A 15927-nucleotide genomic window follows, 5' to 3' on the forward strand; every position below is an offset into this window, starting at 1 on the left:
ATCCCCTAGTATGGTGAGGAACATCTGAAAACGAACCTTCCAGCTCAGTCAGCAAACATACATCCAGAACCTCAACCTGTGCTACAAATCTTCTCAAAACTCGCTAAGTAGGCACATTTCCTGATTTATTGAATTCATTTTTGCGCCTTGCCATGACATTGAACTCTTGACCTCTAAGTTGCAGTTCCCATGCCATTAACATGACGTCAAAATACATAGCATCTCCAAAGCTGTCATGGAGTTTGATTTCAGGGAAATGAGTCTTTGCCAAGAGAGTATAGTGGGTACATTGCAGTGATAAGCATCAGAAGATGCATGCGATAGACCAGTAGACAAAGCTAAACAATCTCATCACCAGTACAACAGATCTAAGCTCTGATGTCTTGGCATATCCAGTGGTGAGTGGTGGTGGGCAGTTAACCAGTTAGCTTCAGGCAACTATGTGTGAAATTTTCACATTCTCCCTGGCTCTGCATGGGTATCCTCTAGGTGCTGTGGTTTCCTCCCAGAGTCCAAAGATGTGCAAGTTAAGTAGATTAACCATGATGAATCACCCATAGTGTCCAGGGATGTGCAAGCTAGGTTGATTAGCCATGGCGAGGTGGGGGTGGAGGGGGCGGTGGGGAGGGAGGAAGATGTCTAGAGTGAGTTGCCTTTGGAGGGTTGGTCTTGTCACAACGGGCCGATTGGCCTACTTCCACACTGTAGGGATTCTGTGACTCTCCAGTAAAACCCAAGCACAACAGTAATGTTGTGACAATGAAGACCTTTAAAATAGCAAGAAAAGCTCTTGAACTGAGGCTGTTGTCAATTCTGTGTCCCCTCTCGTTGGAAGCTCACAATAACACCACCCACAGTTGGGCATTGAAAAAATCAGGCCGTGCAAAACTTATGCTATCAAAGTAGTGAAAAACAAAGAAGAAAGATTTCAGAACATCATTATTTGTCATGACAGTATAAAATGCAAGTAAAAAGAGAAATTATAAAGTGAGTAATAAGAAACTAAGTCAATCAAAACTAGGAGCTCACTCAAATGTTATTTTACGAGGTAGGGTATAAGTGCTTTCGTGCAAATCTTCATTGTGGTCTGTTGTTTAAAAGTTATTTCTACCTGATGGAATGTGAGAGCAACATAATGAGATGTAGATTCATGAATAATAAACATAATTAGAGATTTAAGATTGTAACTGTATCTCTTGAACATTCTATTCTAACTGGATACAAGTGAAACAAACTGCAGCTATCGGTGTAACTGACTCTTGCGGGATTCTCGATTAAATATGTCATTAATCCAAGCTCTGAAGTTTGCTCTGAGTCCTCCCTTCAAACAGTTTCTTTTTAATTCTTTAACAGCTGCAATTTCATTTTGTTGGTATCTTACTATGAATGTATGTTGCTCCTTCCTACTTGTTGAAAACAAGGGCACTTTATCTGTCAGGCAGAGAAAACTGAATGCTGTCAGGAATGTATTTGCTTCAATGATTAGTCTCTGTGAATGTAAAGCTATATAATGGTCAAACATCATGGTAAACCTATTCTTCTATAATAGGTTCTGAGCATCTCCAGAATGATCATGGTGTAACCGTGGATTATAACACTGCTGATCCATTGATCCGATGGGATTCGTATGAGACCCTTACTGCTGATGGGGAAGGTAAGATAGGTATATTGGATTATCTAATGATTATGTTAATGTAAGGGTGTTAATGGAATGGATATAAAATATATGTTTGGTTATAGAATGCTACATCATGTACTCAAACCAATTATAATACATTTAGGTGTAGAATTAAGTTTCCTACATTTTCTAATAGCCCTCATTACTAAACTCCAAACAACTAATATAGCTGAGGGTTGTATTTTGATGTTTTTATTAATGAATAAGAATGAGATTGTGCCTTGAGTACAGAGCCCAGATCTCAAGTATTCCTGAAAACAGACATGGTGTAAACTTTTTGTCTGATACTCATCAGGACAAATACAAGAATGTCAGCATTGAAAGGGCACACCAGTTTGTACTGCGTAAGAAACTGGATGCTGATTGATTAACAAGCTGACTCGGGACATTGCATTGGCATAGCAACTGCATCAAGGAAGGTTACCCCCAAGTTTTAATGTAAATTATATCAAAGTAAGTGGACTCTGGCCAACATGTGCCCTACAGAGTGCAGCACTGACCTGCTGCTTCTCCTCCCTCCCCCGCCCCCGCCACCACCACCACCACACCAGATTGTTATTTACTTTAAAAGGTGGCAACTAGCCTGGACCTAGCCATATGTATGACAACTCTATCAAATGTAAGTAATCCATACCATAAGCCCAACTGATAATCTAAAATTCAAAACAGGAAATGCTCGCGAGACTCTGCAGGTCAGGAAGTATCTGTGGAGAGAGAAAGAGTTAATGGCTTAAGTCCAATGACTCCAATTGGACTCAAAACACCAACTCAGTTTCTCTTTGTCCACAGATGCTGCCAGACTTGCTGAGTCTCTCCAGCACTTTTGTTTTTTTAATTTCTGATCTCCAGCATATTTTGCTTTCGTTTGATAACCTGAAATGTTTTGGTGTAATTCTTCACATTCTTAGGATAGTTGTGTAATTACTGCTCAATTGTGGAATCACATCTAATGTTGGACACTACATTGTAGTTTTGCAACCATGAGCTGGTTGAGTATGATTGGTCTTCTGTTTGTTGCGAACAATCAAAGGGATGTGCTATTTATTCCACCAGCCCTTGGGACATCCAGCCAAGTACCTGGTAGCCCGCCGGCACTGAAATTCATATACCGCATTCCTCATTTGGGTGGCAGGCAGAACATCTCTTTTCTTTAATGGCAGCTTCCTATTATTGGAAACTAGCACCTTATGTTGGAGAGAACCAGTCGTAGGTTTGATAGGCTGTAAAGAATAGAGGCCAGAACAGATGAGCCTTGGTCTGATCAAAAGGTTGAGCAGACCCAATTTGCCAAAGGCCAGCTCTCAATTTTCATGTTTGTAAGACAACTATCTCACCTTTACCAAACTAACAAGAAGAAGAATGTGGAGGGAGTCTTCACTGAACAATTGAGTTGCTCAGCATTTTTCATCTACCATGCATTCCTTAGACACTCAGTACACCTGGTTTCTTGGTCCTCTCCCAATCACGCTGCTGGCTGGAGGTTCATACACAAATGGTTGAAGTATGTAAGGAAGGAAACCTGCAGCAGCGCCTGGGGTAGACAGCCTTTAAAGCTGGGACCAGCAAACTTGATCTTGTCAGCTGATAATATGACTGCCACCCCATTCCCTTCTCTGACCAATGAATGGCCAGTCATCTCCTGGAGAAATATGGAATGCTGAGTGGCATCGCCAGCGTCCCTTCCTTCGTGTACCGCCTTCCATTCCTCACTGAATTTTGGGAAGTTGTGGAACCTTTTCACACAGCGAATTGTCTGGGTTTTGAATGTACAATCTCAAAGTATGCTGGAGTCACGCTCAACTGAGGCATTCGGAAGAGCATTTAAATAAAAACAAACATGCAGTGTAATGGGGAAAAGGCAGGAATTTGGTATCAAACCAAAATGCTAAGAGCTGGGGCAGACACTAAATGGCCTCTGTGCTCTGTTTGTAATTCTAAGCTAAGCTTCCACTCCTCTGTATTCTTCTCATGCAAGTGTGAGAAATCTAACTTATACACTTCAGTTTGTGTAAATGTAACCAAAGCCCCTTCAATGCATCCTCCCTCTGTTTGGGGACTGTTAAGTGTGTAACATTTTCAATAAGTGTTGATTTAAGTTATGGAAAAAAATGAACAGCAAATTCAGTTGTGGAAAATACTTAAATATTCATTTGTATTTATAAATCATCCTGTCATCTCAGTAGAAAAGTGTGGAGTGCAGTGTTTGGCACTAAGACAGCTGTTGCACGGCAGCAACAATATACTAACCAGGAGGCACTGTCAAACAAATGATCAGGATTCAAATGAACTGTAATGGGGGATAAAAAGGCAACTATGGAAAACAAATTAAGAATAAACATAGGGGGATCAAAGATGGTGTCGACCCAGCAAGTCTGAGTCTATAGTGCTCTTCCCAAGACTTGGGTAAAGTGGGTCACCCACCCCCACCACACTCACCAAATCATTCATAATAGCTGTTTAATTTAATTAGTTGCTTAGTATTACATTTAAACAGTCTAATATTTAGTAAAAATGACGAAAGGGAAGGGACCCCGCAGCTCTCAGAAAGCAAGAACCGCTCCCCCACCCTCTCCAGCTGCAGCTGAGGCATCCACAGCCGCCACAGGGGACTTACCTACAGTGACAAGCCTTGTGGAGATGATCTCCAAGCTGGATGCGAAGATCGACGCTTTTATCGCGGAGTCCCGAAGTCGATGGGACTCGCTCTCGGCCGCGCTGCAGAAGCACGACCGAGACATTAAGGAGATCGAGCGCCGAGTTGGAGGGTTGGAGTTTAAGGCCGCGACCTCCGAAACTACAGCGCACTCGGCCGTGGATCTGATCTTGGAAAAGACCCCCAAGCTATGATCTATAAAGGATCCAAGATCATGTTATTCCAGGACTTTTCCCCAGTTCTTGTCCGAAAGAGGAAGGCATTCGATGAGGCGAAGAAGCGTTTAAGGGACTTAAATATTCAGTACTCCTTACGCTACCCAGCGACGCTACGCTTTAACCATGAAGGATCCATGTATAATTTCGGATCACCAGAAAAGGCTAAGGAATTCTTGGACTCTCTTAGATAAACTGTAAGAGATAATGGATGTTGGTTTGCCTTCCCCCCCCCTTTTTTTATTTTTTATTACCTTACTGTTTAGTATTATCATGGGGGGTGGGGAGAGGGATTTGGTTTTCTTCTCCCCACCCCCCATGATCATAAAAAGATTAATGCGATCTTTCGAGAATTTTATTCTGAGTTATATAAATTGCAGGATTGTGAAGATAGGACTAGGAGGATGCAGTCATTTTTAAAAAAATTGACCTTTCCAGGCCTAACTCTGGAACAGGTATCGGTCCTAAATGCTCCTCTAACAGTCCAAGAAATACTTGATGCAATTAGGCAACTTCAGAGTGGTAAGGCCCCGGGCCCAGATGGTTTTCAAGCTGAATTCTATAAAGAATTTACAGAAATATTGGCTGGTCCACTTATGGATATGTATAACTACGCATATAGTCAAGGCTGTCTCCCGCCTTTGCTGAAAGAGGCAAGTATCTCTCTTATCCTTAAAAAAGGAAAGGATCCAGAAGATTATACATCATATAGACCAATATCCTTGCTAACTGTAGATTTTTAAATCCTTTCTAAAAAGTTAGCACTGAGACTAGAAAGGGTACTGCCACATATTATAAGGGAGGATCAGACAGGGTTTATTTAGGGCCGTAGATCATCCAATAATATTAGAAGGGTTTTGAATATGATTCAAGCCTGTCATCAGGGAAAGATACCAGGAGTAGTAGTTTCATTAGACCCGGAAAAGGTATTTGATAGGGTTGAATGGTCATATTTGTTTTACACATTGGAAAGATTTGGCGTTGGACAGGTGTTTACCAAATGGGTCTCAACATTGTATAGTGATCCCAAAGCAGTTGTGGTTACCAATGGATTAGGTTCGGATAGCTTCAGTGTGGGTAGGGGCTGCCGTCAGGGATGTCCCCTCTCGCCATTGTTATTTACGCTAATCATTGAACCACTAGCAGAAGCTATACGAGCTGATCCTAATATAGTGGCCCCGAGGATTGGTACAGGTAAACATAAAATTACCCTTTATGCAGATGATGTTCTTCTATTCCTCAGTAATCCTCTGATGTCCATACCTCGCCTAATCCAAGTTATTAATACATTTAGCGCATTCTCGGGCTATAAAATTAATTTTTCAAAATCGGAAGCTATGCCAATGGGTGGCCTTGCTATGACACCCCACTTAGTGGGCGGATCCCTTTTTCCCTTTCGTTGGTCCCTGGAGGGCTTCTTATATTTAGGCGTTTTATTACTCCAGTATTTGGTCAGTTGTATAAGGCTAATTTTGTGCATTTACTGGAAAGGATAAGGCAGGACCTCCAGCGATGGGGAGACCTTCCAATTTCCTGGTTGGGTAGAATAGCACTAATTAAAATGAATGTCCTGCCCCGTCTCCTATATCCTATGAGAATGCTTCCGGTGATGCTGCCGAGGATGGCTCTACGTAAATTATATGGCTGGTTGGGTTCCTTTATCTGGAATCATAGACGGCCCCTCATTAAGCTGAAGAAACTACAGCTTCCACAGACAAGGGGAGGATTGGACTTCCCAGATTTTAGGAAATATCAGTTAAGTTCCCTATTAATTTGCATAGCTGATTGGGTCTCGTCTGATCCACAATCAATCTGGTTGGACATCGAGGCCTCTCAAGTAAAATACCCACTTATTAACCTTTTGTTTTCAGACAAGAGGAAAATCATTACAGATCACTGTAAAAACCCTATAATACTAAACACAATTAAGGCTTGGAATATAATGCGGCAAAATGAGGGTAATTCATATAAAACATCCCCCTATGCACCGATAGTGGGAGCATGGGGATTCCAACCGGGGTTAACAGATGCCACTTTTAAACTCTGGAGATCCAGGGGCATCTCATGTCTAGGGGATCTATTTAAAGATGGGGTCCTGATGTCTTTTTTATAGCTGCGTCAGAAATTCGGATTACCTAATGGAGACCTCTTTCTATACTTCCAAATTTGAGACTATATACAGAAGAAGACTACGTTATTAGATAGTCTTTATAAATCAGATAGAGAATGTAGTGTCCTACGACCAGTGGGGGTATCTTCCGTCAGTACTATTTATCATTTACTACACTATGAAGTATCGGGAGATATGGATAATCTGCTTAAAACATGGGATCAGGATTTGGGACTAGAAATCTCTATAGAAACATGGAATGATATTTGAGATAACGCTAGAAGAATTACTATCTGTAACAGAACCCAGGCTATCCAGCTGAAGATACTTCATAGGGCCCATATAGCACCGGTTCGATTGGCAAAATTTAAGGCAGGAGCATCTCCGATGTGTCCAAAATGTAAAATAGAGGTGGGCAGTCTTGTACATTGCCTATGGACCTGTCATAAGATCCCTAGATATTAGACTAAAGTAGCAAGTACCCTGACAGAAATTTTAGAAACGGAAATTAAAGTGGACCCTGTATCTCTCCTTTTGGGCTTTTCGAACTTTCCCTCCCTGGACATGTACGGGAAGAGACTATTTTCTATTCTCTTTTTCTGTGCAAGGAAAAATATTTTGGTAAACTGGGTGGCTGAGGGCCCCCCTGGACTTTCAAATTGGCACAGATTAATTATGGAATGTATTCCCCTTGACTTCCTTAAAAATATGGTGCACCGAAAGACCGAATTATTTTATAAAATATGGCAGCCCTTCTTGAATTACCAAAATACAGATATTTCGGCTATCCTAACAAGAGCTTTTATTTAATTGAGATTACGAACCTGGCTGGTCCGGGGTCCCTTAGGAGAGGAATCCCGCACGAATATGGGTTTTATTACATTTGATGTTAACACATTCCGAGCATGTAAAAGGCTTAAATATACACTCTGGTTAGTTGTAGGTTAGATTAGTAGACAGTTGAGTTTTGTTTTTTTTTCTTTTTCGGTATTTTTTTTCTTTTGTTAAATTTTGGCTATTGTATATTTGATTTAATTGTATATCAATGTTTGTATTTGAGAGTTTTGTTTATTTTTGTAAACTTGTAAAAATGTTAAATTTCTAATAAAAATATCTATATAAAAAAAGAATAAACATAAAGCTTCAATTGTCCCCAGTTGACAGGAAATGTGGTAAATGTGGAGGGGTATTTTCTCTACAGTGTGTAACAATTAAAATATTCCTCATTGTCTGAAAGATTCATTGCAACTTACAAAACTGTCTGTTGAAAAACACTCTCCTGCTCTTCCCCACAATCAGTCCCTTGCTGCAGCTTCAACTGGGGGTAACCCACGCACTGCGTTCCCTTGCAATTTATTTTCAACATTTGTCTTTTTCCCCATTTAGCTTCATTTTAAACCTGATCAAATTCAGTTAAAGCTTCCATGTTCCAACCTGACTCAGTGACTAAGATTGTCAGCGGGCTCCCAGTGTTTAATGATCTTCATTGAGTGCACCCCAATGAGAGCATTCGTGAAAGTGCTGCCTCAGCATTGAACTGGCTTCCCCCAGTTAAACAGAGCACGCTGCTGTTTTATTGTTTTTTAAGCTTTCATAACTTAGACTTTTCAGCTGAGGTGTTGGAGACTGGAATCTGTCAAAGGAGAACATGTTATTGCATTGAGGAAAGTGAGCCCTTGATAAAATGGTAAATTAGAAAGAGGTGGCCTTGGCCGCCACAGCCAAACTTAGTAACCAATGTACTTTTTATAATGCAAGAAGTAGTTAAATGACCTCACAAGCTGAATAGAAGTTATAACTTTGGACTGCTTTTGGTTTCTGCCCACCTTGACTTCCATGTTTAAAACAACATGTCATACTTCCCAGAAATAGTTTGGAGGAGCCAGTGTTGGACTGGGGTGGACAAAGTTAAAAATCACACACCAGGTTTTGTCCAATCTGTTTGACTATAACCTGGTGTGTGTGATTTTTAACTCCTCCCAGCAAAATGTCTGAACAACCACACAAACGTTGCATGCCCTGTGGGCATTCCTCCTTTTACAGACTGATGGCGAGAAGCTATGAAGAATTCTAAGATATGTTTATTTGCTCCACCTGTAAAGGAATGTTCTCTGGCACCGGGGCAGCATTCCATTTAAGAATGTTTGCACACTACTTTCTGCTTAAAGAAGGGGCCCATCATCAAAGGCAACAAAGTCCAATTTTCTTCACAATGTAGATTCATTCTTCAAGGCATCGTCTGGCTGACTCCAGAACTGGAGCGGAATTTGAGGATGGCATTGCCAGTGTTGAAACCATTGCACAGACATAAAGACTAAAAGCAGTTGGAGGGAAATGGAATTGTTTTCCTGGACATGCTTTAATCACTCGGAAATGAGTAAAATTGTTCAGAGGAAGGATGTACCTTTTGGGAAGGACAGGGGAATGCTTTCGAATTGGTAGCTTTGTCAGATTCAATCAGCCTTCCAGGCAATTAGCTGATCATATTATTTTAAATATTCTGCACTGTAAGAAAACAGCAAGAAACCTCATGGTGGAATTGCATCATAAAAATCGCCCAAGAGCAAAACTACTATTAAACCCATTTCAAATAATCCCCAGCTCCAATGAAAAGTCATTGACCCCAAAACATCAACTCTGCTTCCCTCTTGATAGATGCTGCCTGACCTACTGAATACTTGCAGTGTTTTCTGATTATAGCCCCATCCCTGGTCACTGAGTGAGTTTTTAATCTCCGTGTCCTGATTATCCCTGAGCTGAGGTGCCGACCCAGTCCCTATCCTGTCACCCAAGTTGCCTATTTCCACCTCCGTAATACCACTCATCTCTGGCTCTCTTTTAACCAATTGCTGCATCCCAATGCTGTACTGGTTGGCTTAAACCAATCTTCATCGAAATCTCTGCTGCTCTTGTTCAAACTTACACTATGTCCTGTTCCTCATTGCTCCTGGCCTGTAATGGCCCCAGTCCAGCAATGCCTCAAACTTTGAAATTTCCTTCCAGGTTCAAGGCTTTATTTGACTGTAAGGTGTATTTGAAGTAGTTTTGAGTCTGTGAACGACTATGGCCAAACTCTTCCAGTCAGGGTCAGTACTGAGTACATTGACTTGACCTTCGAAGATTCTTGCCACCCTGTCATTTTATGGTTTTCTGGGTCATATCTCCGGATCTTGGCTAAAGTGTCAAGGGAACACTGTCAGCTCAAAAACAGACAGAAGAAGTGAGGACATGGCCCCCATTTTACAACCACTGCTGCTGGCTTCAGGCAAATTTTTAATGGTTAAAGCCTTTCAGCAAATGAAAGAGCTAGTGATTGAGTGGGTGGTCAGTTTGGATTGTAGTTTGGTTTTGTTCACTGAAGAAAGTTGGAGGTGACTTGGGCAGGGATTGAGCAGAGGAATATTTTTGTCTACTTAGGGATGTGTGTAGTGGTACAACCAAATTTAGTCAGGGCGGGTGCCGGTTGGATCTTAGGCGAAAGTGAGGACTGCAGATGTTGGAGATTAGAGTGGAGAGTGTGGTGCTGGAAAAGCACAGCAGGTCAGGCAGCATCTGAGGAGCAGGAAAATCGACATTTCGGGCAAACAATCTTCATCAAAAATCTTGTCTGGGGTGGAGGGTAGTAGTGGGACCTAGTTGTGAGGAGGTATTCACGTCTAGGCGGGGTGTTAACCAGGTCTGGTTGGGCGTATCACGTGATGTTAATCACTGCCAACATCTGCTTAGGTGAATAGCTTTCACTACCCTCATTTTTTGACAGGGTTTACAGGGCTTACCGTGACTAAAGTGACAGAGAAAAATCACCTGGTAGTGTAATGCGAAAATACTCTTACTGCATGTGTGGTATCGTCTATTGCATGATAGCAATCATTGGTACGATGGACATTGCTTCAAAGACTATGAGGTGAACTGGAAAGTATGTTTGCCTGACATTAGATTGCAAGGAGTTTATATTTCAGTATTCTCCTTTTCACAACATTTACCTTTTATAGTAGGGGCCAGTCAGGGGAGGTGTATTGTGGGGATGTTTAGGTAGGGTGCAGATTGGAAGTGTTGGAATGGATTAGTTGGGTCTGATAGAAAGGTCTGGTTTGGTTTAGAAAGGATACTTGGGTCTGATTGGGGAGGGGTTGTAATAATCTTGGGTAGTTGGGAATAGACGCATCTGATTGGGTCGTTGAACATCGTTAGTTAGATGTGGCTGAATTGATGTAGTCTGCTCTAGTTGGGGAGTGGTATTAGTTGGGTCTAGTTCACCACAGGAAATGGGGGATGTGGTTGTAGTTGGATGATTAGAGAATAGTCTAGTCCAGGGCTGATTGGGTGGTTGATAGAGATTATCATTTGTTTAAGGTATTAAAGTGTGTATCATTTCCAAGGTAAGTAGCTGTGTGTGTGTTTGTACACCCAATTTATACCCTATCTCCTATGAGACTGAATGATTCGGGCCATTACTCAGATATCCTTCTGCTCTTTTAATCAGGACGTAAACTCATGTATTTGAAATGATTTACCATTTTGGTAAAATAATGGAGAGTAAGACCACAGTAAGCCTTGTTTGCACTGTTAGCCTACGCATAATGTCAGGGTTATTATCTTTATTAATTACGACCTGCTTACTTGAGGTTCTGAGAATTCTGACTAAACAGCTGGACTCAGTTAACAAAATGAATGCCTTCAACACAGCCATTACATTATATGTAGTATGATTTCAATCAGTGAGCATTGAATCCATTGGTGCTTGCAGCTAGCTTGAACACACACACACACACACACACACACACACATGAAATCCCGCCCCCTTGTTTACATTTTCCATTGCCATATTTGGCCAGTGTGAAGTCTCATGCATATCTTGTAAGACCAGTCACCTTGAGTGGGAGGAAAGCGCACAGTATAATGAAAAATAAGGGCCCCATTCCAATGCTGTTATTGCACGTAAGCCTGGAGTGCAGAGATTGCTCCTGAAGCTGCACTCTTTGAAGCAACTTTGAATACCTACAGTAATGAAACACAGTGTGAGAGGTAAGATGTTTTTGGATTAACATGGGTAATGGATATTAAAGTTTATGTTCGGAGCTAGGGAAGACAAAGAATGAGACCAGCCAAAGTTTTTTTTAGAAAAGCCACTTATGAAAAAGGAATGTGGCGCTGAACAAGCCCAGAGTTGCCTCAGTGTGCAGTATTTCTACAAAGCATTTGGCATAGCTGCTTTCTTTACACTACCTCATCGGATCAGTTATTTATTCTTACTGTGAGTATTATGCTGGTTGCGAGTAGGGACAGCATATGGTTGAGGCCCAGATGTGTTTACCTAGCTGGAATCAATATGCTCCTACTTTTACTTGTGTTGAATGAGTGACAGCAGGACAGCCAGCTGCAGAACATGTTTTCAGTTTGAAACGCATTTATCTAGTTTACCTCTAAATGGGTTTTGTGGGAAGACGCCCCAGACAGAAAAGGATGAAAGCAGATAAGAGTGTTGTACAGAAAGAGAACTGATTTTTATTTTTATGTTTAATAATTAATTTCAGTCTAATGCTTTTACAGCATTGAGATCAATTTCTCTACTTCAATGCAACAGACGTGTTCTAATATTATTCACAACGTGGAGACCTCTGAATCTGGTTAATTTGTAATTAAGGAATTCCATTCGGCAGGCTGAATTGTGAAAGGTGCATATTTGAGAAAGAATTAACCATTTTTACCATGTCTCTTTATTTATCTTTAATATTTTGCCATGCCATAGATGTTACTTAAATGTTACCTGTGGGCATAAAAGACAGTAATATTCTTCTTAAAGCCCTGTTAATTTTTTTGTCCCTGTGGAATGACCTTTTTTGGAGGGGAGGAAAGCAATGGGATCAAAAGAGAGAAATGTAAGAATGCTGTTTCTCTAAAGAAACTAGTACAAATACCTTACAGAAAATGTGTCAGGTTCTCAATGTGGAAAACCCATTTCCATAGAAATATGTTAATTGTTGTGCTTGCCAGGAGCAGGTGAAAATGACTTTTATGTGTCTAATTAATAGTATTTTTAAGTGAAATATAAGTTGATAATCCTTGTAACCTTTTTAAACTGCAGAATAATGCCATCTAGAGGACAGGTGATATTTACAAAACACACTGAGCTCATGTTCCTAAAATTGTAATTAGGTCACATTTCATGGAGGAATAAGAAATAATGTTTTCAAGGGAAGAACAGGCTTTGAATTAATGTATTTCTTTGCTCTTGTGGTTTATGGCAAATCTACTCTTTTTATTTGGATTTCTACAATTTCAATTATCTCCACTGTTTGTAATACCCATGCAGTTTGGCAATCTTTCAATATTCCAATTAAGTGGTTGTTCTTCTATGAGTTTGGACAGTGAATGTTAGAAGATTCTTGGGGTGTGTGCAGGATATCACTGTTGAGTCTTGTCATCAGCTGGTATCGAATGCACAGTAGGAATCGGACCTTGCAGCCTTCTGCTATATATGCTTGTTTGCTGAGCAGCAACTTTTAACTCAATAAGCCTGTGTAGTGTTGTTGTTGTTGAAGGCACCAAATACAGGGCACCTCTGTCCAACCTATTACATTTGAGATTTGCAGCTGAAGATGATCTTGAGTTTAAGAATGAAACCATAACCCTTGAGAAAGTTAATATCCTTGCTACAGTGCTCGTTTTGGGCTTTATAGTAGCAGTTACATGCATTTGCAGGCAGAGAAGTGAATTATATAGCAAGCAAGCACAGTGCATAAATATTGCAGATTGTATAGCATTGTAAAGGGCTGCCTGTTACAGGTAAGTAAATAGAAAATAAGATGCCATCTAGTTGTAAATATTGCCATCTCCAATTTTATCAGGAAAGCTGTACTTTTTATGCAATGCCATAAAGCAACAATGATAATGCCCTCCAGCAGATGTGTCTCCAGTCATTTTTGCTGTTGTAATTCTTTTGCTATGGTGCCTTGAGGGGAAGAAAAGGTTAGTTTGCTTGTCATTTTGATTGTATCTTCCGTACAAGAATCAGAGAGGATTTGGTAGCAGTAAGATATGATAACTATCTATAATCACAAGGTTGGCTGGATAACTCATGTACCAGGAAGTCCCAAATAAATTCTGGTGAGTTGCACAAATGAAGATATCTGTTGTAGCTTGTTCCCTTCTCGGACTGTTTTGATTCTAGGTACATTGTACAAGATGAATCCAACCTTTTCTGTTTCTGAATGGCATTTGAAAATTTTGTTAAGGTGTGTGAGCTTAAAATGTGCAAATCATTGCCAGTAGAAATATTTTTAATAAGAAATGAATCAAAGGTTATAGCTCTGAGTAATGTTCCAGCCTTGTGTTTAGCATATACAAAAGTCTTCTACACATGTGCCTTCCCTTTTGCAGAGTGACCCTGTTGAGTATGTGGAGTCAGTTAATGAACATAGATTTAAAATCAGCCTGGAAACTTTAAAACAAAATACCTTTGATAATACAATCTTTGTCTACCGTTAAAATGGAGTGTGTTTATTTACCTCCAATTAGTTTAAGCTAATATTGGAGCAAGAATTCTCGGCTGTATCTTGACAAATTGTGATAATTGTTGGGTTAGTGCGATTAGATTTGGTTAATAATTCTCCTTTCTTACCATAGTGTCACACACCCAAGGGCCAATTGATGGAAGTTTGTACGCCAAGGTACGAAAGAAAAGCTCATCTGATGGTAATATCCCTATTGGCGGTGCTCACGCAACTACAGGACCTGACCAAATTGACCATACTCTGTCAGTCAGCAGTGACTCTGGGAACTCTACAGCCTCCATAAGAACAGACCGGACTGAGGAGCATTTGCCACCTGGTGTTAAACGAGGCCTAAGCCTGCAAGAGAAGGCTGAGTTGGACAGGCTTTTAAGTGGATTTGGGCTGGAGAATTCTGTACAGTTGAAGGATATGACTGAAACAAGAGTGAAGTACAGTGGAGTACGTCACATTGTACCAGTTCAGGTTCATGTTAACGGTGAACTGAAAGCCAAGGACAGGGAGACTGATATTTTAGATGATGAAATGCCAAATCATGATCTGCATAGCGTGGACAGCATAGGGACTCTTTCCTCTTCAGAAGGTCAACCATCAAACAATCTGGGAAACTTCAGTTTTCACAAGAGCAGTCAGAACTCTTTACTATCTGATGGTTTTGGAAGCAACACTGGAGATGAACTGCATAATGCTGTTGTACCTGACCTTGGAATAGGCACAGAAACAGTGTATGACAGAACATTTGTTGGAGTTACTGAGGGGAAAAATGTCTTTCAACGACCAAGAAACCCTTCATTGTCAACACAACCACAGGGTTATAACCAGAGCAATTATTCAACTCAAACCTGGGTGCGACAACAGCAAATGGTTGCTGCCCAACAGTATGCCTATCCAGCAGAAAATGACTTGAGGTTTGCAATGGTGGGGACTGGTGAAGATCAGAACAGAACACAAACAACATCGAAACTTCCTGATACACCTGCAAGAGGTTCTAGTAGCAGAGATGCTGTGCAGAGAGGGCTTAGTACATTATCAGGAGATAGTAAGTTACAAGATCATCAGGCCTCTGAAGTCTTGTTTGAACGTGAAAATCAGGGTCTCAAACCTTCTGAGGTTAATCAGACTGCTGAAGGTGCAGGATTGGGATCGAAAAAGCAAGATTTGTCTACTTCGCCAACTTTGGATATCGATCAGTCAATTGAACAGCTCAATAAACTGATAATGGACCTAGATCCTACATTTGTCCCGATTCCTACACGTGTCAATTCTACAAGTAAAGGTGCTCTTCTCAACAAGGGCATCATTCGACAAGGAGAGGCTCAAGAACAAACTGAAAGGATCACTAGAAGTGACTGCCAACAAGGTAAATTAACTGGATAAGTATCTTATAAAGTACCTTACAGAGGCAAGGCCATTGCAAAATATCTAACTGCCCTCTATTAAGCATGTCATGAGTAAAAGTCCTTGGGTCACTGTGATATTCCAAGCTTATTAATGAAAGTTTCCTGTTTGGCATCATGACAAAAGCCATAAACACAGACTAATATACCAAACAGGACAAAGCTCAGAAATCCATTTATGGTATCCCTGCACATAATGTAAATTTATTGTCCCCACATGGAGGCTTCACCACTGGAAGTGTAATTTGGAAACTCAGATATATACATCTCTGCCATTAAGGTAATTTCTGGAAGGGATTACTGGATCCTTTTGGGGTCACCAATTCCCTTCCCATAATTTTCTCCACCTTCTATATTTTTCTT

The 15927-nt window shown here is 40.7% G+C and overlaps 1 protein-coding gene across 8 annotated transcripts in view; it reads left to right on the top strand.

The window, feature by feature from the left end:
- Window positions 1-15927, top strand: part of LOC122549908 (tensin-3) — a 439923-nt gene that overhangs the window by 347629 nt on the left and 76367 nt on the right. For all 8 annotated transcript variants that reach the window (XM_087987222.1, XM_043690124.2, XM_087987223.1 and 5 more), the window contains 2 exons: window positions 1550-1654; window positions 14283-15527. In XM_087987222.1, coding sequence (XP_087843348.1) covers window positions 1550-1654; window positions 14283-15527 — 1350 coding nt within the window. The remainder of the gene's footprint in view (window positions 1-1549; window positions 1655-14282; window positions 15528-15927) is intronic.

This window comes from Chiloscyllium plagiosum, unplaced genomic scaffold, assembly GCF_037043375.1.
Source record: "Chiloscyllium plagiosum isolate Xiang-an unplaced genomic scaffold, Cpla_swu_hap1 HiC_scaffold_5, whole genome shotgun sequence".
Taxonomy (NCBI): Eukaryota; Metazoa; Chordata; class Chondrichthyes; order Orectolobiformes; family Hemiscylliidae; genus Chiloscyllium; species Chiloscyllium plagiosum.